Raw genomic sequence first — 27,184 nt, forward strand, 5'->3', positions numbered from 1 at the left:
TGGGAGCCAGCAATCCTGGATTGTGAGAGGGATCTTCAGATTGAAGAGGGTGCAGGTTGGGCTGAGGGACACCCTCCCCCGGCCAGTGCACGAATTTTGTGCACCAGGCCTCTAGTATTATATAAGGGAAAATTGTGCTGCCCCCAGAATGACATAATCCTATATAATAAAAAGCTAATATGCTAATTAGACCGAACAGCAGAACAACTGGACAACCTTCTGGAAGAAGCTGGGGCTGCAAGGGCTGAGCCCCTTGCACAAATTTTGTGCATTGGGGCCCTAGTTGTATATATTTAAAGCAAGATTTTGCAACCACAGCAATATTCTCATTATTTGTGGTAAGGGGCTGTTCTGTGGTGTTTAACAGCATCCCTGGCTTCTACACACTATACTGTCTCCAGAGTGACAACCAAAAATGTCTCTAGGTACTGCCAAATGTCCCCTGGAGGGAAAAATTGCACCAGGTACCACTGATTTAAAGGAACTTGACTAAAAATTCACTTTTTAAAAGATGAAAATAAACAGAAAAATAACTAAAACTCTATAGAGATCAAGATAGTACCTAGGTAGCAGATACACTTGTTGTGGCAAATGCCAAATTAGTGGGAAAATAATCTGCTACCAAATTTGTATTATGACCCAGTCACTGAAGCTATAAACAAACATTGAGAATAATTCAGGCACTTACTGCTCCAGAAAAATTTCCCTCTTCCTTCCTCTCTCTAAAAATCAATAAAAAATAATTTTTAAAGAGTAAAAAGTAAAACTCAAGGAAAGGAAAAGCTTCTAAAACACACAGCATAAGGCAACATCACAGCCCCCTCAGTCTTTGGTTCAGGTATCATTAAAAGCCTAATAAATTGCTAGTTTCACAAGTCTATTCAGTATGACACTTCAAAATTAATTACAGTGTCAGTTTATGTTCTGGCTAACAGACTTTTTTTTTAATGATTGCTCTACTGATTGCTTCCATGACAATGCCATTTTTACATCACAATTTTAGAAGTACTAAAGTTACTGTTGGCATAGCATAAGTATATCTGTCAACCCTACTCAATAAAATTATTCAGCTGTACACAATTCGCTACATTAATTTTCAAATTGACTGAAATACAAGATAATGTTTTAGGGTCACCTAACTTCTAAAATTCCAACAGATTAACTCATGGAATTTTTGGTATTTTGAAAATCAACAGTCTGTCCTTTCTCATTAAGTAGCATTTCTGATTTTTCATTGTAAAAACATGACTGGAGCCCTAACCGGTTTGGCTCAGTGGATAGAGTGTCAGCCTGTGGACTGAAGGGTCCCGGGTTCAATTCCGGTCAAGGGCATGTACCTTGGCTGCGGGCACATCCCCAGTAGGGGGTGTGCAGGAGGCAGCTGATCGATGTTTCTCGCTCACTGATGTTTCTAACTCTATCCCTCTCCCTTCCTCTCTGTAAAAAATCAATAAAATATATTTTTTTTAAAAAGTAGATTTAAAAAAAACAAACAAGACTGGAAGTTCATGACAGCATATTTACATGGCTAAGAACAAATCTGGTACCTAAAGAATAGCAATGATAAGTTTTAAGTCTCTTCTTTATCTTTTCTTCACATAGTTTAATGCAAGAAGAACCACTTATTTGATACATTAACTAACAAATATTCTGATAGGCCTAAGATAGAAGAAAACAGAGTATGGCAAGAAAAAAGAGAAATGCTTTCAAGGAATATTCAATCTAGTGGAGGACAAGGACATGTTCCATCTTTCAGTTAGTGCTGAGTAACAATGATATACAAAATGCAATGAAATGTGATATGGATAAGAAAGCAAGGAATTTCCATGAGAGCTGGGAAACTTCATTCTGAAGTATTTCATTTGCCAATATTCTGAACAGTTGGGATTTATAGAGATAGGATTCTGGGGAAAATACTTGGGAGAGAGGGAAAGAGAGGCAACAGCAGAAACTTGAAAGAAGAGAAGCAGAGGATCCACTGAAAGAATACCAAAGCAGAGAAGGAATAGGACAAAATTATAACTACAGGTAAAGTGGCAAGGCCCTTGGCTTTGGAAAGCAAAGGCGTTATTTCTTCTACTGAGAAAGAGCCTCGAAGTGAAAGACTGAAAATACAGATACATTTTGAGATTGGAAGGATTAAAGTGGACATTATTTACTTAGAGGAAGGAGGCAGCTGAAGGCTTTCAGGGAAGGTAAAAACAATTTGGATTGGTCAGTGTATTGAGTCATGTAATAAAAGTAATACCAGGTGGCAATGAAAGCTAGATAGCTTGAAAGTACAATAGATCCAATCAACATTGGGTGACTTTCTTCAGCAACTTTTAATTGAAAAAGAAAGCTGAGGAGAGGTCAGTATGACAAAGGCCCATTAGGGCAAGAAATTCTATGGTTCCCAAGAAAGCACTGGGAAAAGAAATGCCTTTGCTGTGCAGGCTGGATTAGGAGGCAAATAAAACACAAAGGAGCTAGCAGATCAGCCCAGAGACCAGAATAAAGGAGTCTCCACTAAACTTGTTTTAGAAGTGGAGGCAACAGTGGCTGGGAAGCAATGAATTGGAAGTCCTCCTTGTTCTTCAGAAGCCAGAGCAGTGCTTCACTATTTCAAAGAAACTGCACTCACTGTATGACCTCGATCTGTTTGCACAGAATATTAATTCTAATTAAACATATCCTTGCATAAAAGGATAATATAACCTGGTAGGAAACTAGAGACCCTATAAGTACACTGCCTCAAAAAACATGATATCGTATCGTATCACATAAGCACCATCACCATCTCTAAATTTACAGGAGTCATACTTTTATTTGTAGCTTATGTTTCTACTAAGACTGCTACATTAATCATATTAAATTTTATATATAAAAAGTGTTCACGAAAAATTAAAAAATGGAGCCCAGCGGTAGCTCAGTGGTTGAGCATCAACCTATGAACCAGGAGGTCATAGTTCAATTCCTGGTCGGAGCACAGGCCCGGGTTGTGGGCTTAATCCCCAGGATGGGGCATGCAAGAGGCAGCTGATCAATGATTTCCTCTCATCATTGATGTTTCCACCTCTCTCTCCCCCTCCTTTCCTCTCTCTGAAATCAATAAAAATATAAAATAAAAACAAAAAGACTAGCAAACAGCCCTGGCCAGGTGGTTCAGTTGGTTGGGGTGGTCTCTCGATGCGCCAGGATTTCCGGGTTCCATCCCTGGTCAGGGCACATAACAAGAATCAACCAATGAATACATAAATAAATGGAAAAACAAATCAATGTCTCTCTCTCTTAAAAAAAAAAATCAATTAAAAAAACCTGCTAACATAAGAATTGACTATATAAAATGATTCTATTCATACATACAGAGTTCAAAAACAGGCAAAACTAATTAAACTGTGAGGCCAGGACAGTGATTATTACTCTTGGACTAAGGAGGGGTAGTAACTAGAAGGAGAATCCAGGGAAGTTTCTGGGATGCTAGTTATGTTGTTTCTTGACCTATGTGTTGTTACACCAATGTATCTACTTTGTGAAAATTCATCAAACACACTTAAGATTTGTGCTTTTATGTATATTATACTTCATTTAAAAGTTTTAAAACGATTACCTAAAACAAAAAAATAATAAAATATACTCAAATTGCTAATTGTATTAGGGTAGAATGATTATATAATTTTCTTTTATAGCCTCAATTTAAAAAATTATCTGAAATATATTTTTAGACTTAGTCCTTTCTAGAATAATCAAATACTTCCTATGTGCCAGACCTTGTTCAAAGTACTTTATACATACTGAATCACCAAATCCTCAAAACAACCCTATGAATTTGGTATGTTATTGCTTCACTTTAAAGCTGAAGAAACTGTGACACTGAGGTTGAATAACTTGCCCAAGATAACAGCTAAAAAGTGGCAAAGCCATAATTTGAAACAAGGTACTCTAGCTCCCAAGTTCATGCTCTGAAACACTATCCATACCATCTCTCCAATAAAATTTCACTTTACAGTGAGAAAAACATAATTAAGAAAATACATTATTTAATCAATCTAAATAATTATCATTCTATTATTACTATTTAGTTCTCCATGAAGCTGGATGCTAAAAAAAATTGCATATAAGGATAAGGGGTATAATCAAATGGAGTAACTGAATGTCACTCAAAGTTAGTCAGATACCTCTCTTCTATTCTGTTCTTATCCATAAGAGGCTGCTTAATCCACTGGTTAACCAGTCTTTGTCCTTGCGGGGTTTTGCACTTATTCAGCAATGCAGCCAGAGACTGAGAGCCAGTGGTATCTTCAACAGAACCCTAGTAAACAAAAAATGAAAAAGAATGGCATTCTCATTAGTGAAAAATCTTACTATGCCATGAAAAATAATTTTGAGAACCAAGAACATTTAATATTCTTCAAATATTAAATAAGAAATCTGCACAAAAGTTCTTCCTAAAGTCAAATTTTCAACCCGTTAATCTGTATTTTCTGCTGTGTATTACCCAAACCAAAACCGCTTTGTATTTACTGCAGTTTTAGACATAAAACTTATGAATATGTAATTTTAAAAAAACTATATTAAAAATTATGTATAAAGTCAGGGCAAATACTGTTTATATAACTTACAACTAGACAAATATAGTAATTCAAGGGTGAGGTCCGAGCAGGCCAGGGTCAGGGAACAGTGTGCTTGGAGGGAGCAGGGGGAAGGGGAGGAAGGTGTGTATACTAATGCAAAACTACTTATTCAAGTATAATAATATTTCAAAATATTTAAGCTCCTTAGAAAGATTCTTCAGGCCCTAGCCAGGCTGACTCAGTGAACAGAGCATCGCAGGCCGCAGATTCAGTTCCAGTCAAGGGTACACACCTCGGTTGCAGGATCAATCATATGCCCCACTCGGGGCGCATGTGGAGGCAACCAATTGATTTGCCTCTCTTACAGTGATGTTTCTCTTTCTCTTTCTCTCTCCTCCTCCTCCTCCTTTCCACTCTAAAAATCAATAGAAAAATATCCTGGGGTGAGGATTAACAAAAAAGAAAGATTCCTCAGGGTATGTGAGAGGAAACATTTATAACCATTCAATGGTTCTTATTTTGAGACTTCTTTTGTAATAGTCATCTGTATATTGTATTGTGTTTTCACCACCACAATTCTTCTTCCATCACCACTTAGCCTCCTTTACCCGTCTTCTACCTTCCCCACCCCCTTTCCCTATAGTACTCACCATACTATTGTTATGTGTCTATGAATTTTACCATTCAATGTGTTCTTTTTTAATATGCATTCTTATTGCGTTTTAGAGAGAAAAGGGAAAGGGAGAGAGAAACATTCATGAAAGAAACATCGATCAGCTGCCTCCTGCACGCCCCCTACTGGGGATTGATCCCAAAACCTGGGCAAGTGCACTGACCAGAAATAGAACCTGCAAATTCTGGGTGCATGGGATGACACTCAACCAACTGAGCCTCATGGCCAGGGCATATCTTTCAATGTTTTCAATCCATGTATTATTTTATTTACCTGGAAAAGGTTAAGGGCTCTGACTGCTGCAATATCCAATTTCATGTACTGGTGAAAGTCAAAAGTAGTCAGTTCAAACTGTCCAAAGTTTGAATCATCTGACAAGAGTTCTAAAAACTTGATAACTGCAGACAATGATGCAACTGCAACCTAAGATTAAAAATATAAAATAAAAGATTGTCATCACTAGAATTCTAGAGATATTTTTTAAAGGCAATGGGGAAAAAAAATTTCAAGCACATCATTTTCCTTGGTGTTTCTTCCCAAGCCACACTAAGAAAATAAAAGTTTAAATAAATCTCTTAATATTAGAAAATGATTTTTAGAAAATGAAAATATACTATAATAGTAGCACTGTTCATAACAGCCAAAAATAGAAAATACTCAAATGCTCATTAAGAGCAAACTGGGTAAAGTCTGGCATGTTCAATGTTCACCCTAAGGAATACTACACACAATATAGGTACAAACAATCTGCAACTACATGCAATATGAATAAATCTCACAAACATAATACTGAATGAAAGAAACCAGACACAAAGAGCATATATAACTATATGATTCCATTTACATAAACAACAAAAACAGGCCAAACTAATCTACAGTCAGAGGTAAGAACCAGCTTACCCTGGGTGGCGGTAATGACTGAAGTTCATATACTCCTTATATGTATATTTAAATAAGAAATTTAAATAAATTATTATATATATTCTGACTGCTGCACCAACCAGCCATTCCTCTGGTCTCCCTCTCCTCAGGCCTCTCTCTTTCCTGAGACATAACAAAACTGAAATCAAGACAATTAATAATCCTACAATGGCCTCTAGGTGTTCAAGTGAAAGGAAGGGTCCCCTGTCTCTCACTTTAAATCAAAAGCTAGAAATGATTAAGCTTAATGATGAAGGCATGTCAAAAGCCAAGAAAGGCCGAAAGCTAGTCTTCTTGTGCCAAACAGGTAAGCCAAGAGTGAATGCAAAGGAAAAGTTCTTAAAGAAAAGTGAAAGTACTACTCCAGTGAATACTTTAAATGAATGCTTTTAAATGAATGATTTAAAAACAGCAAAGACTTTTTGCAGATATGGAGAAAGTTTTAGTAGTCCAGATAGAAGAGTAAGCCAGTCACGTCCTTAAGCCAAAGCTTAATCCAGAGCAAAGTCCTAACTCTTGAATTCTATGAAGGCTGAGAGGTGAAGAAGCTGCAGAAGCTTGAAGCCTACAGAGGTTGGTTTATGAGATTTAAGGAAAGAAGCTCTCTCTCTAACAATAAAATCGCAAGGTACAGAGTGCTACTGTAGAAGCTACAGCAAGTTCTCCAATAGATCTAGTTAAGATAATGAATAAAGGTAACTACACTAAACACCACATTTTCAATGTAGATGAAAGAGCCTTATATTGGGAAAAGATCCCATCTAAGACTTTCATAGATAGAGAGAAGTCAATGCCTGGCCTCAAAGCTTCAAAGGACACACTGACTCCCGTTAGGGGCTAATGCAGCTGGTGACTAAGTTGAAGCCAATGCTCATTCACCATTCTGAAAATCTAGGGCCCTTAAGAATTATGCTGAATCTACTCTGCCTGTGCTCTAAAAATGGAACAACAAAGCCTGGATGACAGCACACCTGTACTGAATATTTTAAGTCACTGTTGGGACTTATTGCTCAGGGGAAAAAAAGATTCGTTTCAAAATATTACTGCTACCCTAGCCGGTTTGGCTCAGTGGTAGAGTGTCAGCCTGCAGACTGAAGGGTCCCAGGTTCCATTCCAGTTGAGAGCATATGCCCAGGTTGCGGGCTCAATCCCCAGTAGGGGGCATGCCGGAGGCAGCTGATCAATGATTCTCTCTCATCATTGATGCTTTTATCAATCCCTCTCTCTCCCTTTCTCTCTGAAATCAATAAAAACATTAAAAAAAATATATATATATGTATATATATTATTTTTTTTTTCACTGACAATGCGCCTCGTCACCCAAGAGCTCTGATGGCCGTATACTGATTAGACTGATTTTGTTTTTATGCCTAACACAACATTCATTCTGCAGCCTACAGATTAAAGAATATTTTCAACTCTCAAGTCTTATTATTTAAGAAATACAGTTCATAACGCTATAGCTGCCATTAATAATGATTCCTGTGATGGATTTAGGCAAAGTACATTTAAAGCCTTCTGGAAAGGACTCACTATTCTAAATATCATTAAGAACATTCCTAATTCATGGGAAAAGGTGAAAATAAACATTAACAGGAGTTTGGAAGGATGACTCAAACTCAAGGATGACTGAAAAGTTCAAGACTTCAGTGGAGGAAGTAATTGCTGATGTGGTGGAAATAACAGAACTAGAATTAGAAGTGGAGCCTGAAGATGTGACTGAATTGCTGCAATCTCATGATGAAACTTTTAACAGATGAGGAATTGATTCTTACCTATGAGCAAACAAAATGGTTTCTTGAGATGGAACCTACTCCTGGTGAAGATGCTGGGAAGACTGTTAAAATGACAGCAAAGGACTCCAATTTTGAAAGAAGTTCTACTGGGGGTAAAGTGCTATCAGATAGTATTGCAAGGTACAGAGAAATCATTAATGAAAGAAAAAGTGAATCAATGTGGCAAACTTCATTGTGTTCTTATTTTAAGAAATTTCAACAGTCACAGTTAGCAGCAATCAAAATCAAAGCAAGACCCTCCACCAGCAAAATGATTACAACTCCCTGCAGGCTCAAATAATAGCAATATTGCATGTTAGCAATAAAGTATATTTTAATTAAGGTATGTGCTATTTTTAGGTATAATTGACTAGAGTATAGTGTAAACTATACTCTATATAGAGTATAGTGCACTTAATAGACTACAGTGTAAACATAACTTTTATAAGCAATGGGAAACAAAAAAATGTGAGAGTCACTTTTTCACATATTCACTTTATGTGGTGGTCTAAACTGAACCTGCAATATCTCCAAGGTGTAACGGTACTGAACATAAAATAAGAAGTTCAGCAGAGCAAATGATAGCCCAAAGACAAATTCTACTTATTGAAATATACTTGATACTAGATTCATTATAAATGAACATATTTTTCCTAATTGATAACATAGTTATCTTTCTGCCCTTGCCAAACTCTAACAAATGTATAAGGTTGCCACAAGAATTTCCTGTCACCAGAAGACACAGATAAAAAGTTTCTTGTACCCTAAAAGCTTCTTCATATTTTCAACAGAGAGATAAGTTTCTCTAATATTGAAATTATTGCTCATCCATACTGGCTTTTCATTATGTCACCAAAAAAAGGTAAAAAGGATAAACTTAGTTTATAAGGACCAAACTATTAGCTGATAATCACTGCAAAATCATGGTAGTCATAACAGTCTCAGGTCGTTCGAGTTTGAAATCTACTTTGAAAATTACAAAGTTTGTTCTGTCTTATTTAAATATACAACAGAATTTTCCATTTTACTTCATTTTACTCCACAAACATCTTGTCAAGAGCTTCCAATATTTTACCATAAAAATACCTCTCCCAAGCCATACCCACCTCAAAGAGTTGAACAGTAACATAAACTTTAACCATTGAAAATGCCATAAATTACATTATCATGCATATTCATTTCTACCACTGAAAACATTATAACTAGTGCCAATTTTTGAGCCAACTTGTTTAAATGTAATTTTTATTATGCAATTATTTTGTGCTGTATATATTTTCACCCCTGTACTTTCTAATCTCCATAACAATCCTTAAAGACTGGTATTTTTAACCTTATTTAGCATGTAATGAAACTGCCTCTCAGAAGTAATTTATAAATGATTCTACAGCTTGTAAATTATAAAGCTTTGATAGGTCTTTCCCCCCCTCTAGGCAACAAGCTTTCTCACACACTTAAGTGACAGTAATCAGGCTCTTTCACATGAATCCAATAAAAGTCTTCCTTGTCCCAGAGATATTTCTGTAAATATTATAGAATTATGTTTAAGGTTATGTTTAAAATTTTCTAGTCATTTCCTTGAGTTTTTCTCAAGCTTCATCATAAAAATAAGCTTAATATCTGTGACCCACAGTTTAGGTTTGAGATAAATGTGACAGAAGTAGCCTTCTTAAAAAGTCACTATTAAAATTAGGACAAATTCACATTGTAATTCACATACCTGATTCTCCATTTCTGGCAAGACAGCACTATTCACCTGTTCTCCCTTTTTGCCTTTCAACAACCGGTTAAGGTCTTGATAAATATCTTTTGTGGAAAAGTCAGCTCTTTTTCTTTCTGTGATCAGAATTCCTCCTCTCTGAATAACCTATTTTACAAGAAATATTTTAAATTACTTTGAGAAAAGCTGTAAGAAAAGGAAAACTGTAACACTGACAAATATAAAGTGACAATATCTAACAAATTATTAACCCACCTTAAATTTTCATACTACATGCAAGATATTGCTAAAATATATATGTATTAACAAGTATTTTAAAAATATATAAACTAGCCCAAGCTGGTTTGGCTCAGTTGATTGAGCGTCGGCCTGGGGATTTAAGGGCCCCAGGTTCAATTCCAGTCAAGGGCATATGCCCAGGTTGTGGGCGTAATACTCTTAGAAAATTGCACGAGGCAGCCGATCAATGATTCTCTCTCATCATTGATGTTTCTATCTCTCTCTCCTTTCCTCTCTGAAATCAAGGGCATGTACCTTGGTTGCGGGCACATCCCCAGTGGGGAGTGTGCAGGAGGCAGCTGATCGATGTTTCTCTGGATATTTAAAATTATGTTCACATAAAGCTTTTAAAAAATATTCCCAAAGGTAAAAAAATCTTAACAGAGTAATACTCTTAGAAAATTGTTTAGATACTATCTATGCTAAAAATGCCCAGTTCTTATGGTATTTGAGGCCCACAAAAATAAAAGAACCCTTGGGCAATACAACAGCCCTTAAGAAATATCTAATAAACCATACACTTATACAAATGGCACAATCAAAATTTTGTTTAAAAAATCAGCTAGGCAGGGGAGGGAGGGGATAAACAGCAACCAAAGGTCTTGTATGCATGCACATTAGCATAACCAATGGACACAGACACTGGTGCAGTGGGGGCTTGCCCGGGGTGGGAATGGCTTGGGGGGGGGGGCGTTAATTGGGGGAAAAGGAGACTTATGTAAAACTTTAGACAATAAAAATAAATTAATTAAATTTTTTAAAAATCAGCTACAGTTCCACCTGAACTATCAAAAAAAATCCTGCCCTGGCTGGTATGGCTCAGTTGGTTGGGTGTCATCCCATGCACTGAAAGGTTGCCAGTTCGATTCCTGGTCGGGGCATATGCCTGGGTTACAGGCTCAATCCCTGGTAGGGGTGTGTGCAGGAGGCAGCTGATTGATTATTCCTTCTCACATTGATCTCTCTCTCTCTCCCTCTCCATTCCGCTCTCTCTAAAAATAAATTTTTAAAGTCTGTAAAAAAATAAATACTAATAATCCTGACAGTGTGGTGACTGTGAGGGAAAGGGGGGGTGGGGTGGAAATAAGGGAGGTAGGGGGGATAAATTGTGATGGAAAAAAATATAAATAAATAAAATTTAAAAATAATAATAGTCCTGAAGAACTGCATCGTATTTATTTGATAAATCCATGAGAGATACAATAATAAACTGTCGAGTTTTTAAAATCACCTTGTTTTTCCCCTCAACTGTGAAAGCATTGTGAGTTGATTTGAACCCTCTATGGCTCCCATTCTGTTACTCTTTAAGGAGGGAGGGAGGAAGAGAGGGGAAATGATCTGAAGTAGACCAAGTCTTAAATAAAAAACAGCTTATTCTAAAGTCCCATTAAACACAAAATTTCTGTCAAACATAAAAATCAAGACATTCCTCAAAATAAAGCATTATTGAAATTAGACACTTTTAAATTATTCTTTTCCTTAAATAATATCATGTTAATTAGAGCCTTTCTTAGGCTTGGTTTCACCTCTGTCACTAGACCAAGTCTCTTACCTGCCTCAGTTTCCCCATGTCTCCAGCAGTCTCTCCTCCTGGTAAAACACATTCCTTTGGTCCAATTTGAATCATGAGAGCCTCCAGATTGGAGAACTGATCATTATCGGGGAACTCACACAGTCCTAGCTTCCTTTGTATGGAGTCAACATACCCAACTCCAACCTGTCTTTGGCCATCAACTGTAGACATTTTAACACCCACGGTACCAATGGACGTTGACATATCATTGTTACCAAAGAGAATATCTTCAAACTGAGAAAGATTACCCGGAGAAGCCTAAGCAATAACAAAGAAAAAGTTTAAGAAACTATTGGATGTACTTTAAAATTTTACTAGCAAACAAGAATTACCCAACCTGGATGAATTTAACAAAATGATTTTTACACACACAAAAAAAAGCTTATAACCATATATTCCAATAATTATCACCAATGTTCAATAAAGTACCCATACTTTTCCACATATTTTCAGAGCACTTGGACATATCTAAAATTAATTGTATCAAGTGATTTTCAGTTTGTAATTTGGCAACTGAGTTTATATACACACACAATCATTAAGGAACCCAAAGTGATCATCCTGTCAATGCTAGGCTTAAATTTCTACATTCTGCCAAACTACCCATGGGTTGCACATATCAGTATTTTCACTAAGTAGCTATTCCACATAGAAGAGCAGTTATTATTTAGCTTAAATACTGACTTTGAAAAGTCTCTCTGTATCAATATACTATGTGTAAAATGCAGATTATTCTGGATCAGTGATTTTCCAAATAAAGGGTCCTTGACCTATTTTCAATACTTCAGAAAGATTAGAAATAGCTCTTTAAGATTGCATAGACTAATTAGTGTCAAGTTTCTTTGCTTTTGACTGGACAAGTCTGTGGTGACACTATAAACCTCAACCAGAGGCATTCTGAGGCAACTGACAACCATGGTAATAAAACATGAGCTAGTTACAAATAGTTCAAATGGGCTCAGTGATAGTCAAAGCAACCAGTAGCCATCAATTGTTCTTAAATGTGGTTGGCATCATAATCATTTATCTTTTCACAATATGATTCTAAATCTCCTGTACTATGGTTTAAAATCTGGATCAAAAAAGAAAAATTATCGATATTTTTTAAAAAGCACCAATTCAATCATAAATGTAAACATCCTATTTTCACATACAAGCTTTGAATTTACACACACAGCTTATGAAGCACACTTTAAATACACTTAAAAGTGAACCAGTAGCTAATAAAATTAGATTCTTGAAGATGAAAAATGACATGATTGGTAATATCTGAACATACAAACTACTGAGAACATGGAAAGAAAATCACAGATCAACTATTTTAAATATCACTAATACTTTACAATAGAATCAATAAGTAAGCTAAAAATAGCAGTTTTCGATCTGAATTTCTTAAAAGTCAGGATGAACACCTTTTAAACCTGATAAAGATACTTATTTTAACATCCTCCCTTCTCCCTTAAAAAGTAAAAAGAATTCATCTTGAACAAGAATAGATTGATCTAGAGACAAATGGGGGGGGGGGCGTGGTTAGAGAGCAACCAAAAGACTTGTATGCATGCATATTAGCATAACCAATGGAGACAGTCACTGGGGCGGTGGGGGCTTGCCCAGGGTGGTAATGGCTTGGGGGAGGGGGGGAGGCTCAATTGGGGAAAAAGAAGATTATGTAAAACTTTAGACAATTAAAAAAAAAAAGAAGAATTCATCTTGCCCTGTGACTGGGTAATTCAGTTAATAAGAGCATTGTCCTGATACGCCAAGGTTTAAGGTTCAATCTTCAGTCAGGCCACAAGCAAGAGTCAAACAATGAATGCACAATTAAGTGGAACAACAAATCAATGTTTCTCTTTCTCTCTCCCTAAAATCAATAATTTAAAAAAATTTTTTCAGTTCATCTTGAAAGATTCTGATGACATAAAGGACTGAGGTGTGACCAACTGATAGCCATAGTAATCACTTAAACTTACGACTCTTTATTTTTATTGATTTCAGAAGGAAGGGAGGAGAGGTAGAAACATCAATGATGAGAATCATTGATCAGCCACCTCCTGCACACCCCCTACTAGGGATTGAGCCTTCAACCCAGACATGTGCCCTGACCGGAAATTGAACCGTGACTTCCTAATGCATAGATTGATGTTCAACCACTGAGCCACACCAGGCAGGCTTAAGATACTTTTTTTTTAAAAGTTCTATGAGTTTTTTTCTTGTGGAGTTTAATGTAATATTTAAACATTTGATGTTGGTGCTGCTTCAAATGTAATATTTTTCAACCTTCATTTCATTACCCCTCCCAACCCCACTCCATTTGTAAAACTAGACATTTACTGAAGATTATATCTGAGAGAATTTAGCATTCTACACTATGGGAATTTTCATTGCTTACTAAAAGAAGTGGGTCTTTTACTTAAGAGTTTTAGCCTAGCCCTAGCCGGTTTGGCTCGGTGGACGGAGTGTCGGCCTGCGGACTCAAGGGTCCCAGGTTCGATTCCGGTCAGGGGCATGTGCCTTGGTTGCAGGCACATCCCCAGTGGGGAGCGTGCAGGAGGCAGCTGATAGATGTTTCTCTCTCATCGATGTTTCTAGCTCTCTATCCCTCTCCTTTCCTCTCTGTGAAAGTTCAATAAAATATATTTAAAAAAAAAAAAAAGAGTTTTAGCCTATATCTTGAAAGATTTTAATAAAAAATGGAGGGTACCACAAAGGATGTTTTCTATCTCATTCCTCATAGAACTCAGTAACAACAAAGAGTCATACGTTTGCTGGGTTACAGAACATGATCACCATTAAAGTCCCAGACTTACAAAAACTTGCAATCTAATGGGAGAAAGGCACATACAAAGATACAAACACATTACAAATGTGTATAAGTGAGATATTTGGAATACTGTAAATTTGTGTAAAATTACTTCACAGACAGTAAAATCAAATCTTTATTTAATGCTGTATTCTTTATGTAACAGCTATTTATTACTTATCTTTCAGGAACAGTGACAAAGATCAGTGTTCATATTTACAAGGATTTACTGAATTTCTGAGTTACTTTTAAACTATAGTTTTTAAAAAATCACATGCTAAAAATTAAAATTTCTCAAAGCATTTTACTATCACACCTGGTTAAAATATTAAAACATAAAGAATCTCCTTAGACTTTAATTTTTTCTATGCTTAAAAATAAATAAATAAGTAAATAAATAAGATAATTACCTTAAATGCCAAATACCAATCATTCTCCTTGGAGGCCTTATTTCCAGCTCTATTCTTATAAACTTCAACTCTATACTGCCGAACTAGAAGAAGATCTTTTACAAAAGACTCAAAATTCATTTTACTAAGCACAACACTCTCCAGAGTCTTTGCTCCTAAAGAAAAATATTAAAAATGTTACAAATTTGAGAATTTGAAGTAATGTGTTCCAAGTACCTAACACAATATATCCCCCCCAAAACTACACGGTTCTCTCAGTAATTCATTCATTCAATAAAGCACCTATTGTATGTCCTCAGGATTTTGGTAAATGAGAAGTATAAAATGGTGAATAGAGCCCAGCCTGTGTGGCTCAGTGGCCAAGCACTGACTCAAGAACCAAGAGGTTCACTGGTTGATTCTCAGGGCACATGCCTGGGCTTTGGGCTCGATCCCCAATAGGGGAAGTGCAGGAGGCAGTCGATCAATGATGTTTCTCATCAAAGTTTCTATCTATATATTTCTCTCCCTTCCTCTCTCTAAAATGGTGAACAGACATAGCCTTCTGCTTCTGTGAAGCCTGTAAATTAAAATTAAAAACTGAGAAGATATAAAGAGAAAACAACGAGTAAAAATACATAGCTAACTTTACTTGTTCTTTCTTATAATTTTTCACAATTTTGAACACAAGCCATATAATAACTATATAGTATTTGTATGGAATGGAATTAATTTTTCAAAAGGTTCATAAAAATTAGTCGTTATGCACTATAAAATGCCCTGGATAATATATTCACATAGCTAAAAATTCAAAGGTTCAAAAAGGTGCAGTAGTTTCCTTTTCACCACTGTCCCTTACACATCCAGGTCACCAGCATAGTGTTATCAGTTTATAAATATACTAGAGGCCCGGTGCATGAGATTGGTGCACTGTGTGTGTGTGTGTGTGTGTGTGTGTATGTGTGTGTCCCTCAGCCTGGCCTGCGCCCTCTCATAGTCGAGGAGCCCTTGGGGGATGTCCAACTGACGGCTTAGTCGGACATCCTTAGCACTGTTGCGGAGGCCTCCGCTGCTGCGCTCGCCAGCCATGAGCCTGGTTTCTGGGCTGGCTGAGCGGCGCTCCCCCTGTGGGAGCGCAATGACCATCAGGGGGCAGCTCCTACGTTGAGCGTCTGCCCCCTGGTGATCAGTGCGCATCATAGTGACCAGCCATTCCGCCATTTAGTCGATTTGCATATTACCCTTTTATTATATAGGATATTCTCAAATGTAGCACATGCACACACAGCAAATATAAATAAAGCATTACTTTTTTCCTTTTACATAAATAGTTATTATTACACACACTGTTCTGTATCTCGATGTTGTTTTTAACTTTAATATATTTTGAAGATTGTTCCATCAATACTTAATCAGCTTCTTTTAGTTTGGAGCTGCAAACAATCCCATGACTCTAAGAACGTTCTATAATTTAGTCTCTTACTGATGCACAGACATATAGGTTTTAGCCTTTGTTATTATAACTGCTATATGAACAGCCTTGTCTGTGCTACACGCTCCAAACATGTGAGTCTATCTGTGATTAAAGTCTTAAAATTGGATTTTATCAAAGGATATGTGTGATTTTTATAAATATCACCAGACTATCCCCCTGGTTGGCTATGCCAATTAACACCACCATCCATAAAGTACAAATGCATATACTTTCCCCCCCTATCCAGTCAACATAGTTTTCAAATTTTCTGGTCTTTATCTTGGATCATTGATCCTCAACAAGAAGTGATCTGGCTCCCCTAGCAGACATGTGGCAATGTCTGGGGAACATTTGGGTTGTCACAATTTAGGGGAAGGGAACACTAATGGAATCTAGTGAGTAGAAGCAGGGATGCTGTTAACCATACAAAGGATAACCCCTCACAACAACAAATTATTCCGTCCAAAATATCAATGTTGCCACAGCTAAGCCCACTGGCCGTGAGTTTAACATGCTTGATCTATAACAGGGGTGGGCAAACTTTTTGTGAGTGCATGCCAAACCCAGCAATCTCTGACTCAAAATTCTTGTGCATGCCAACCCTAATTTTTTGAGAACATGTTCCGCCTACTTGATATCTCTTAAGGTGTGCGTATGTGAAGAACCTTGAAGAAATAATAAAATTCATTCAAGCGACAAAAACACAGTATATGATGATGAAAAATACATTTATTTTTAATGTATACATGTTATGTAAAATTATATATTTATCTAAGATGCACCTACACTGAATTTATCTGAAAAATAAAAAAGTCGATATTAAGAAAAAAATTGTAAATGGAAGATTATAAGAGAGGGTTTCACGTGCCAGCAAAAGTTACTGGTGTGCCATGTTTGGCACGCATGCCAGGGGATCAGGCAGGTAACAAATTAGCAAAGGATGAATTACAACAAAGACCATATGGGATGGTGAGAACTGACAAAAGGAGAAAAGTACATCAGGTAAAAAAGGAATCTAGACTCACTAGGTCTGAGAGCAGCTACTCAGCTCCAACCCACTGCTGAAGTGCAGGGATATTTTTGCCCAGAGTTTCCAACTGTGCAGATTTTTCAAAAAGAAGCTTTAAGCCCTTGTTGGCTAGCTCAGTTGGTTAGATGTGCCAAGGTTGCAGGCTCAATCCCCAGTCAGGGCACACAAAAGAATCCTATATAATAAAAGGCTAATATGCAAATCGACCAGTCACTATGATGTGCACTGACCACCAGGGGGCAAACGCTTAATGCAGGAGCTGCCCCCTGGTGGTCAGTGCACTCCCACGGGGGGAGCGCCGCTCAGCCAGAGGCCGGGCTCACGGCTGGCGAGTGTAGCGGCAGTGGCGGGAGCCTCTCCCACCTACACGGCAGTGCAAAGGATGTCCGACTGCCGGCTTAGGCCCGCTCCGCATGTCAGTCGGACATCCCCTGATGGGTCCCGGACTGCAAGAGGGCACAGGCTGGAATGAGGCACGCCCCCCCCCCCCCCGCACGAATTTCGTGCACCGGGCCTCTAGTGAACCAATAAAATGCATCAATAAGTGGAACAACAAATCAATCAATCTCTCTCTCATATCAATAAATAAAAATTTTAATTAAAAAAAGAAGCTTGAGCCCGGCTGGCCTAACACAGTGGTTGTGCATGACCTATGAACCAGGAGGTCACGGTTCAATTGGTTCGATTCAGGGCACATGCCCCGGTTGCAGGCTCAATCCCCACTAGGGGAAGTGTAGGAGGCAGCCAATCAATGATTCTCTCTCATCACTGATGTTTCTATCTCTCCCTTTTCCTTCCTCTCTGAAATCAATATAAATATATGTTTTTAAAAAACAAGTTGAAAAAAGAAAAAAATCAGGTTGAATGAAAATTATATTTACTCTAGAATCATATTCAACATGGCATGTACTCACATTCTCACAGGCATATGCAGGAATTAAGGCCTATCCAGGTTGCAGCAGACTCACATCTCCCAACTAATACTCAGATTCAGAACCACAAGGTGAAACGAGAGGCTCCATTTTAATTCTTCCCTGTTTTTGCCTAAAACATAGGGGGACCATGCTGGTTTGCCCAAGACTTTTCCAGTTTTAGTACTCAAAGTTCAGCATCCTAGAAGCCACCCTCATTCCTAGGCAAACCAGAATGATTGGCAAACCCTATCAGCCCATCTAGATGAATTCCACATAGGTATTCCTATGATGAAACATCCAAAAAAAAAAAAACTTGCTCGAGAATAGCACTGAACCAGAGTTAATACAAAACCAAACAGGAATTTCTCCCAGAAACACTTAAAAATACCATTGTGAATATAGTCAGCAACTTCTAGCAAATATGGCAATGAGTTTCAAAACAGTGTTTTTCATATCATCCTTCAATTTTTAAGGCAAAATATAAAGTGCAACCCAGCAAAAACAATTCTGGGGAGGGAAAAAAAAACACTGACCTGGCATAATTCTTTAACAGCTCTTACATAATCAGTCCAGTTAGATATGCCAGCATTTGAATTTGAATACTTATCACAGGATGAACAAGCACTCTCAGATCTGCAAGCATCACCACTCCCCATTCTTACACCTGACTACTTTGCACATCAATAGTATCTGCTTGGCCCCGAGTCAAGTACCTAGAACAATAGTTGTCTTTTTACTGACACATTTAACAGAACACAGGCTCACAACTGTGGTGATGTCTTAACAGTGGGTGGGGAAAGGAGGCAATGAATAGGTGATTCCCCTCCCTCCCAAGGCCTCCTCTACCTCCATTACTAACCTACAGATTAAGTTGCCCAACCTCCAACGTTATCCTCCCAAGATACTACTCTCAAAGGGGTTTTGAGACACATTGGATGGCAATGCATTTTAAGTCATATTTACCAAGAAGCACCTGAAATGCAGCTACTTCTGGAAAAGAGCTAAGACCATATGCTTTCAGTCAGAACAGCTGGGAAGTAGGACTGATCTCCTGGTGTGAAATAAGAGGAACAAGAAGAGAAAGCTACCCAGCCTCCACCTGGTTATAGCAGAAAGAATACCCTCAGGTTGGTGCAACATTCTTTTTCTAGAAGAATGTGGATGTCAACCTGGATGCCCGGCCATGGCTCAATCTGGTTGAGTGTCCAGGTCATGGTTCAATCCCCAGTTAGGGCACATGCCTGTGTCATGGGCTTGATCCCCAGTAGGGGGTGTGCAGGAGGCAGCCAATCAATGATGTTTCTCTCTCATCGATTTCTCTATCCCTCTCACTTCCTCTCAATAAAAATTAATAACATTAATATTTAAAAAATAATGTGGAGGCTCTGTCGACCCATGCACTGAAGGGTCTCGGGTTTGATTTCAATCAAGGGCACCTTGCAGGGATTGCAGGTTCAATCCCTGACCCAGGTTGGGGCATGTACAGGAGGCAACCATCCATGAGTTTCTCTTACATCGATGTTTCTCTCTTTCTCTCTCCCTCTCTGTCTCCCTCCCTCCTTTCCTTCCACTCTCTCTAAAAATTAATGCAAAAAATAACCTCAGGTGAGGATTAACAACAAAAAAGAAATAACCCAAGTGTCCATCAATTGATCGAAATATGGTACATCCATAAAATAATGTCAAGTGAAAAAAGTCAGGCCTTAGTGGTGTGGCTCAGTGATTAAGCATCGACCCATGAACCAAGAGATCACTGGTTCCATTCCCAGTCAGGACACATGCCTGGGTTTCAGGCTCAATCCCCGGTGGGAGGCATGTAGGAGGCAGCTGATAGATGTCCCTTCCTCTCTCTCTAAAAAAAAAAAAAAAAAATCAACATACTTAAAAGCAGTTGATCGATGTTTCTCATCGATGCTTCTGACTCTCTATCCCTCTCCCTTCCTCTCTGTAAAAAATCAATAAAATATATTTTTAAAAAAATAAATAAATAAAAAATAAAATAAGCAAATCTAGACATGAAAAGTACATTAGCGGTTGCCAAGGATTGGAAGGATTGGGGATAAGGGGGAGTGACTGTTAATGGATACAGGGTTTCTTTTGGGGGGCAATGAAAATGTTTTAAAATTTGTTGTGTAATAGTTGCTTCCTTTTGTGAATATACTAAAAACCAGTGAACTGTGTAGAGTGGGCAAAAGTAGGTTTACAGTTTTTCATATGGAAAATAATACAACCCTTAAGAAATAATAATACAAAATAAGCTCTGTTTCTTGTACTAACAATGGTAAACCTCCTTTTGCTCCATCCTGTTCTTTAAGTGGGTGAACAGTATTGTATGTGAACGACAGCTCAACAAACATGTTATAACTTCGAGGGCAAGAAATTGAGAGCTTCTCTTCTAATGATATCTATTTTCTTTTATTTTTTTAATTTTTATTTATTGATTTGAGGGGGGGGGAGGGAGAGGGGGAACGGAGGGAGGGAGAGAGGGAAAGGGAGAGAAAGAAATATCAATTTATTGTTCCACTTATTTATGGTTGCTTCTTGTATGTACCCTGACTGGGGATCAAACCCACAACCTTGGTATATCGGGGACTGCCAGGAGCCCGTCCATCCTTGCTGCTTGACACAGTCGCTGCAGGAAAGAAACATCTGCACAGCATATGTTTCAAGGGACCTGGCGTATATAGCATATTGTTCTTAATATGTTTGCTCTCTTTAGCGCCATGTGTTTTAACCAAGGTCACCTCTCCGAGAAAGGTTGTTTCCCCAGGTGGGGATCTTTCCCTGAGGTTAGGGAGGGGATACAACCCCTTAATTAAGTGCCAGGAGGGTAGTTAAGCTACATAATCTTTACTCCCTGGAATGGAGATAAGAAACGCCCTAACCTTTGTAATAGAAATTGACAGGATTAAAATCGGCTGGTATAAATATGGATGTAACAAGACAATAAACATCAGATCCTGATCAGTTCCTAACCAGAACTCCGACCAGAACTTTGGCTGGAGATCCTGGCTAGAGGTCCTGACTAGGCTGCTGATCAACTGAAGGCTGTCTTCGTGTCATTCCTTCTTCGCCGACTCCGTCCACACCTTTGGGGACCCCTGGACCCGCTGGGATTGGACCCCAGCAGGGGACAATGTTCTAACCAACTGAGCTATCTGGCCAGGGCCAATGATATCTATTTTCAATAGTCAGAAGCAAGACTGACTGCTAAAGAATGTAGGGAAAGGTGACAGGTCCAAAATTTGTCAAGCCTGGGAGTGCAAGGGATCCTCACCAGGTATTTATAGTTTCTAGAGTACAGATGTCATTTACCTATCTGGGGTCATTTTTGCAGTAAGCAATGCTGCCCAGAAACAGGCTAACCTTCTTAACCGTATCTGATTTCCAGAGCAGCAAGGAAAAAGGTTTTGTTAACCCTTTACCCAGGTGGTATAATATTAAACTATAGTAAAGAAACAAGTAACAACAAACAAGTAACTTTGGCAGCCTGACATCAACATACATTATAAAAAATATTACCTTGGACAATAAAAACTGCAAAACATCAGCTTTTGGGATCCAAGATACTTTTTTTGAGACTTTCCCTTTTTCAGCTATTTCAGCCAATTCCTAGTAATTTACCCATCATTTAGAACTCTTATTAACCTAATCAAATAAATGTTAGGACAATCCTTAACCTATAATGTGCCTTGACATAAACCTCTAAGAAATAGAACCTTGGGAATAACTCACATTCACTTCTCTTTATTTAATGGAGTAATTTTAAAATGCATTAATTTTTAGAGAGAGAGAAAGTAGAGGGGGAGAGAGAGAGAGAGAGAGGGAGGGAGCGAGGGAGAGAAAATGACATTGAGACATCGATTTGAAGTTCCACTTATTTATGCATTCACTAGAGGCCCAGTGCACGAATTCGTCGTCCCCCCCCCCCCCCCCGACCCAGTAGCCTGTGGGAATCTGGCCCCACCTCACACCCCAAGCCTCACAGCCCCACAGCCCCACCTGGCACCCGGCCATGGCCTGGCACCGCCCCCTCACCTATTCAACCATCACGCCTGGGGGGTGGAGCGATAGATCAGGGCCCCCCCCATCGGGCTCCCTCAGGGCTTGGGAGCCAGGCAGCAGCCCTTCCCCCCACCACTGGTCACCATCTGCAGGGCAATCGGCAGGGCGCTCGCACCCACCTTGGCCTGGCACCACCTGCTCACCTGCTCCACCATCCCACCGCGGTCCTGCTGGGGCCCATCACGCCGGCAGTGCTGCCACTGCCTGCCATGTTCTGCGCCACTCCCTGGTGGTCAGCGCATGTCATAGCGAGCGGTCAAACTCCCGGTCAGACAATTTGCATATTACACTTTTATTATATAGGATTGGTTGCTTCTTGTATGTGCCCTGACCAGGAATCGAACCCACAACCTTGGGGTATCGGGACAAGCTCTAACCAACTGAGCAACCTGGCCCAGGCCTCACATTCACTTCTAATCACCTTAACCACATTCTTAATAGGATTAAGATGAGGTGACTTTCTAGGTTATTCTATTCTTGGAAATGTCCTTGGCAAAAACCAACATTTTAACTTTCATGGTCAACAAAAGGAAAATTATGTTAAAAAAAAAAATCTAGCTCTCTCGGGTCCTCATTTCCAAGATGATCAAGAAAAGAAGGAATAATGGCCGTGCCAAAAAAGGCCGAGGCCATGTGCAGCTATTCCTTGCACCAACTGCCTGGTGTGTGCCCAAGGACAAGGCCATTAAGAAGTCTGTCATCTGAAACATAGTAGAGGCCGCAGCCGTTAGGGACATTCGACGCCTATGTGCTTCCCAAGCTGTATGTGAAACTAAATTACTTGTGTGAGCTATGCCATTCACAGCAAGGTAGCCAGGAATTGTTCTCGTGAAGCCCGGAAGGACCGAACACCCGCCACCCCGATTTAGACCTGTGGGTGCTGCCCCACGACCTCCACCAAAAGCCCATGTAAGGAGCTAAGTCTTTAAGGAGTGGAAAGTTCTCTGGGGGAAAAAATAAATGGAAATTGTACTTCAAAAAAACAAAATCTACACTCCAATATTAAAGATACCTGGATGCTCATACTAAATTTCCTTCCCAATAAATGGATGTAATGCTTAGCATCCATCCATTATTCCTTTCATAATCTAAATTAGACAAAAAAACAAAAACAAAAAAAAACAACCACCACCAACTATTTGTATTAACAGGTACTTAGAAAAATCAGTTATCCAATTTATACAAACATACAAGTACATTTAGAACTTTACATATTTTAAATGCTTAAATTATTCTAAACCACACCAAAAAAAAAAAGCAAAGACAAGAAAAGTGTACTAGCCTAGAATATAAGGAAGCATATCATCACTTCAAGCCTGGAAAGTAATTTAGACCGTCATTAACTATGAAGCCACCGTAACACTACCTCTGGCTGGTCTCAACTGGTCCCCATGCCTCTAACATTGCTCCTTCTGCCCCATCCTCCACACCACTCCACCTTAAATTAAGTCTTCAGAACTCTCACTGCCCACCTACAACATAAAATCCTAGCATCTCACGCGGCACAACATAAAAAGCCTTTTATCATCTGACCCCACCTACCTGGGCCACTCTCCTCGCTCATCACTTTCTGCTCCTGCGACACCCATCTACCTCTTCTCAGGCCCTCTCCCTGGTAAATAAAGTCCTTGTTCTTCAAGGCTCGAGTGGAATTTAGCCTCTCATACACTGCCTCTTCTGATGGCTCCAGTCTTTGGTACTCCTGCCGCTATACCTCTTCAACAACTTGTTGTGGGTCATACAACGGCCAGTTCTTTACCTTGAATTGTAATTACTTATGCCTTGCGCTCCACTAGAGTGAGCTCTGGGAAGGCAGGGATACTGCCTTTTCATCTATGTACTCCGGGTGTCCACAACCCTGGCTGACACGCCAGCACTCAAGAAATCCCCACCTAATGAATCTTTTGTCCGGAACATCCAATTTGCATGTGGCAACAGCAAAAGGAGAAATCCACACCTCCTTACTCCACCCCCACCTCCCCCGATGCTCTTCCCACCATCACAATGGAGTCAGGGAGGAAAGAGATCCGCATAAAACGTACAGAACACCTAGCCCACACGGGGCGAGAAGTTTGTGGCTTTCCGGGGAGATGATGCTGGAGAGATGGGCCGAGTTACAGAGGGCACTGGATGCTGAGCTGAGGCACAAACTGGCATGACTAGCCCACGGGCACAGCTAATACGTTGAGGAGCGGACACTTTCACGCAGGTAACCGGGCTCTAGACAAAGTACCGGGTCCTGACCACTTGGCAACACTGCTCCCAACAGTCCTTCCCAGGCTCCGGCGGTACAAGCCGAGTGGGAGCAAAACGGTGTTGACATAAAATGGTCTCCCAAACCCACCTCTAATCTCACTTCTGAACCCGTGTTTATAGAGACTTGGCGTTGCTTACGATGAGTCACAGGACCCACGTGGGGGCGGAGGGCACAGACACACACGAATGCTGTGAAACCGAACCATTAAAACGCTCCCTACGTGTTCGTTGTAAGTTCGGCTTTGGGGCGGCTGCAGAGGAACAGACTCGGGGCGGGGGCGCCCCACCCGGCCAGGCGGGGGCCGGAGAAAAGTGCAATTTCGCACGGGGCACCCACATCCCCAACCCCGGGCCCTCCTCGCCCGAGCCCGCGGGCCGCCCACTGCCTGAGCAGAGCCCCCTCCGCAGGGTCCCTGCGGCCCGGGCCGTCGAGTCCTCACCTGCCGGCCCGATGTACTTGATCACCCCCTGCGTCTTGAACACCTCCCGGGCGGCCAGCAGCGCATCCTCCCGGTGCGCCGTGTAGAAGTCGCCCCGGTCGAAGAGGCGCACCGTGGTGCTCGGCTTCTCCGGCATGCCCTGGAAGAAGCGCACGAACGCATACTCGGCCACGCTCTCCAGCTGCAGCGTCTCCCTCGGCTGCACCGCCATTGCCGAACCTCTCCACAGCCCCGCGGAGGAACTGCGCGACCCCGCACCCACCAAGCCGTTTCCCGCCTCCCCTCCCTCGCCCCCCGGGCAGCGTCCGGCCTCTGCAGCCCGACCAATCAGCATCCGGCGCTGCGTTTCGGGTGGGTGGGAGTCCGCTGCCGCAGCCAATCACAAACGGACGCGGCCCAGCTTCCCGCGCGCGCAGGTGACTGCCTACTGCGCCTGCGTGAGCCTAGGTCGTGTGCGGACAGGGCAGGCGCTCATCCAGAAGATAATGTTTTCTTCCCGGTTTTTTCGACTCAAGGGGCTGGGGTCCCGGTGGATGGACAGCAGCCAGGGAGAGCGATTAGGTGGGACGTACTGGCAGGTTTTGCGTTTTTTTACGTCCCCGGAAGCATGGAAGTGGAATCAGAAAGAAACTTGAAAACAAGGAAAAACTGGTCTTCTCCATTCCCAGTAGTTTTTTAAACTTGCTCCCTTCTCCCCCAACTGCCTCCCTTTTCCTTTTTAAGTAAACTGCCAACATCAAGATTACAAATCTAAAGCCCTGGCCAGATAGGTAGCTCAGTAGTTTAGAGCGTCCTCCCCATACGCCAAGGTTGAGGGTTTGACCCCCAGGGTCCCGGCACCTACAAGAAGCAACCAATGAATGCATAACTTAAGTGGAACAATAAAAATGGATGTTTCTTCCTCCCTTACTTTCTCTAAAATCAATAAATAATAAGATTACAGGTTTATTCTCCACGACCTCCTTATTGCTTCATACTAGCCATTTAGTTCACTCCTTGGTTGATTCATTAATTTGAAAATGTTTATATACCAGACTCTTCTAGGATCTAAAGATTACTAGTAAAATAAACAGTGCCTTTGTGCTTAATTCTAGTGAATGGCTTTAGATAATACAATAAGTAAACTAAATGTTAGAGGATAAGCGTTTAGTTAAAAAAAAAAAAAAAAAACGATGGGGAAGTGGGGTTGAAATTTTTTTAAATGTTGATCAAAGACCTGAATGAGGCCCTGTCCTGCACAGTTACCTGCCTTAGAAAAGTATTACACTCTCCTATTTGGCTTCCCTTCTGCCAAGAAAGCCTAGGAAGCTGCCCCAAACCCTGATTCAGCAAATAGAATGACCAGTAGGGTGGCGGGGTTTTCAAACGAATTCCCAGGTCCCACCCACATACAATGGGTTGGAATTTCTGAATGTGGGTGGGGTCTTGGGATCTCTTAATAAGCTCCCTAGGAATGCCTGATTATCAACTCAGTTAAAAAACCATTGACCCACATGTTAAAATTAAAATACCTTTCGAGGCAGGAAGCCGACAAAATTTGCATCATTTGACTACTCAGCAATGCTACTTCCCGCCACTCTCCCTCCCCTCAGCCAAACTCTATGATCTAGGGCAGTGGTCGGCAAACTCATTAGTCAATAGAGCCAAATATCAACAGTACAACGATTGAAATGTCTTTTGAGAGCCAAATTTTTAAACTTAAACTATATAGGTAGGTACATTGTTATTAACTTAATTAGGGTACTCCTAAGGCTTAGGAAGAGCCACACTCAAGGGGCCAAAGAGCCGCATGTGGCTCGCGAGCCGCAGTTTGCCGACCACGGATCTAGGGCAATAAAATTCCCCTTCCCTCTCAACACTTGTGACTCCAACACAAACTTGTCCCTCTGCTGTCAACCATGTCAGAAGCTGCAGTTTCAGAGAGAGGAGGACTAAAAAGGGTCCTTGGAGTTGGGTATTAAGAAATATATATTTTTGCCCAGCCAGTGTTGCCCAGTGGTTGAGCGTCCACCTAGTAGTAAAAACATCAATGATGAGAATCATTGATTGGCTGCCTCCTGCACGCCCCCTACTGGGGATGGAGTCCACAACCCCAACAGGTGCCCTGACCAGGAATCGAACTGTGACCTCCTGGGTCATAGGTTGATGCTCAACCACTGGGCCATACCGGCCAGGCTATGCCCTGCTTTTAGAAAGGTAAGGGGAGGGCAGAGAACTTTTCCTGCAACTGCTGATTCTCAATTGCTTTCAGGTCAAAATAATCCTTATGCCAAAGTGGCATGTTTTGGGGTGGCATATCCTGATCCCCTTCATATCGAAAGAAGT

At 40.3% G+C, this 27,184-nt stretch overlaps 1 protein-coding gene across 1 annotated transcript in view; it reads right to left on the reverse strand.

Moving 5' to 3' along the window:
* MSH2 (mutS homolog 2) overlaps positions 1 to 25,214 on the reverse strand; it is a 55,020-nt gene extending 29,806 nt beyond the window's left edge. The window contains 6 exon segments of the mRNA XM_006083376.3: positions 4,158 to 4,291; positions 5,500 to 5,649; positions 9,640 to 9,786; positions 11,471 to 11,749; positions 14,702 to 14,856; positions 24,860 to 25,214. Coding sequence (XP_006083438.2) covers positions 4,158 to 4,291; positions 5,500 to 5,649; positions 9,640 to 9,786; positions 11,471 to 11,749; positions 14,702 to 14,856; positions 24,860 to 25,193 — 1,199 coding nt within the window. The 5' untranslated portion in view covers positions 25,194 to 25,214.
* Positions 25,215 to 27,184: the final 1,970 nt, after the last annotated feature.

This window comes from Myotis lucifugus, unplaced genomic scaffold, assembly GCF_000147115.1.
Source record: "Myotis lucifugus unplaced genomic scaffold, Myoluc2.0 scaffold_6, whole genome shotgun sequence".
In the NCBI taxonomy this organism is placed as follows: domain Eukaryota; kingdom Metazoa; phylum Chordata; class Mammalia; order Chiroptera; family Vespertilionidae; genus Myotis; species Myotis lucifugus.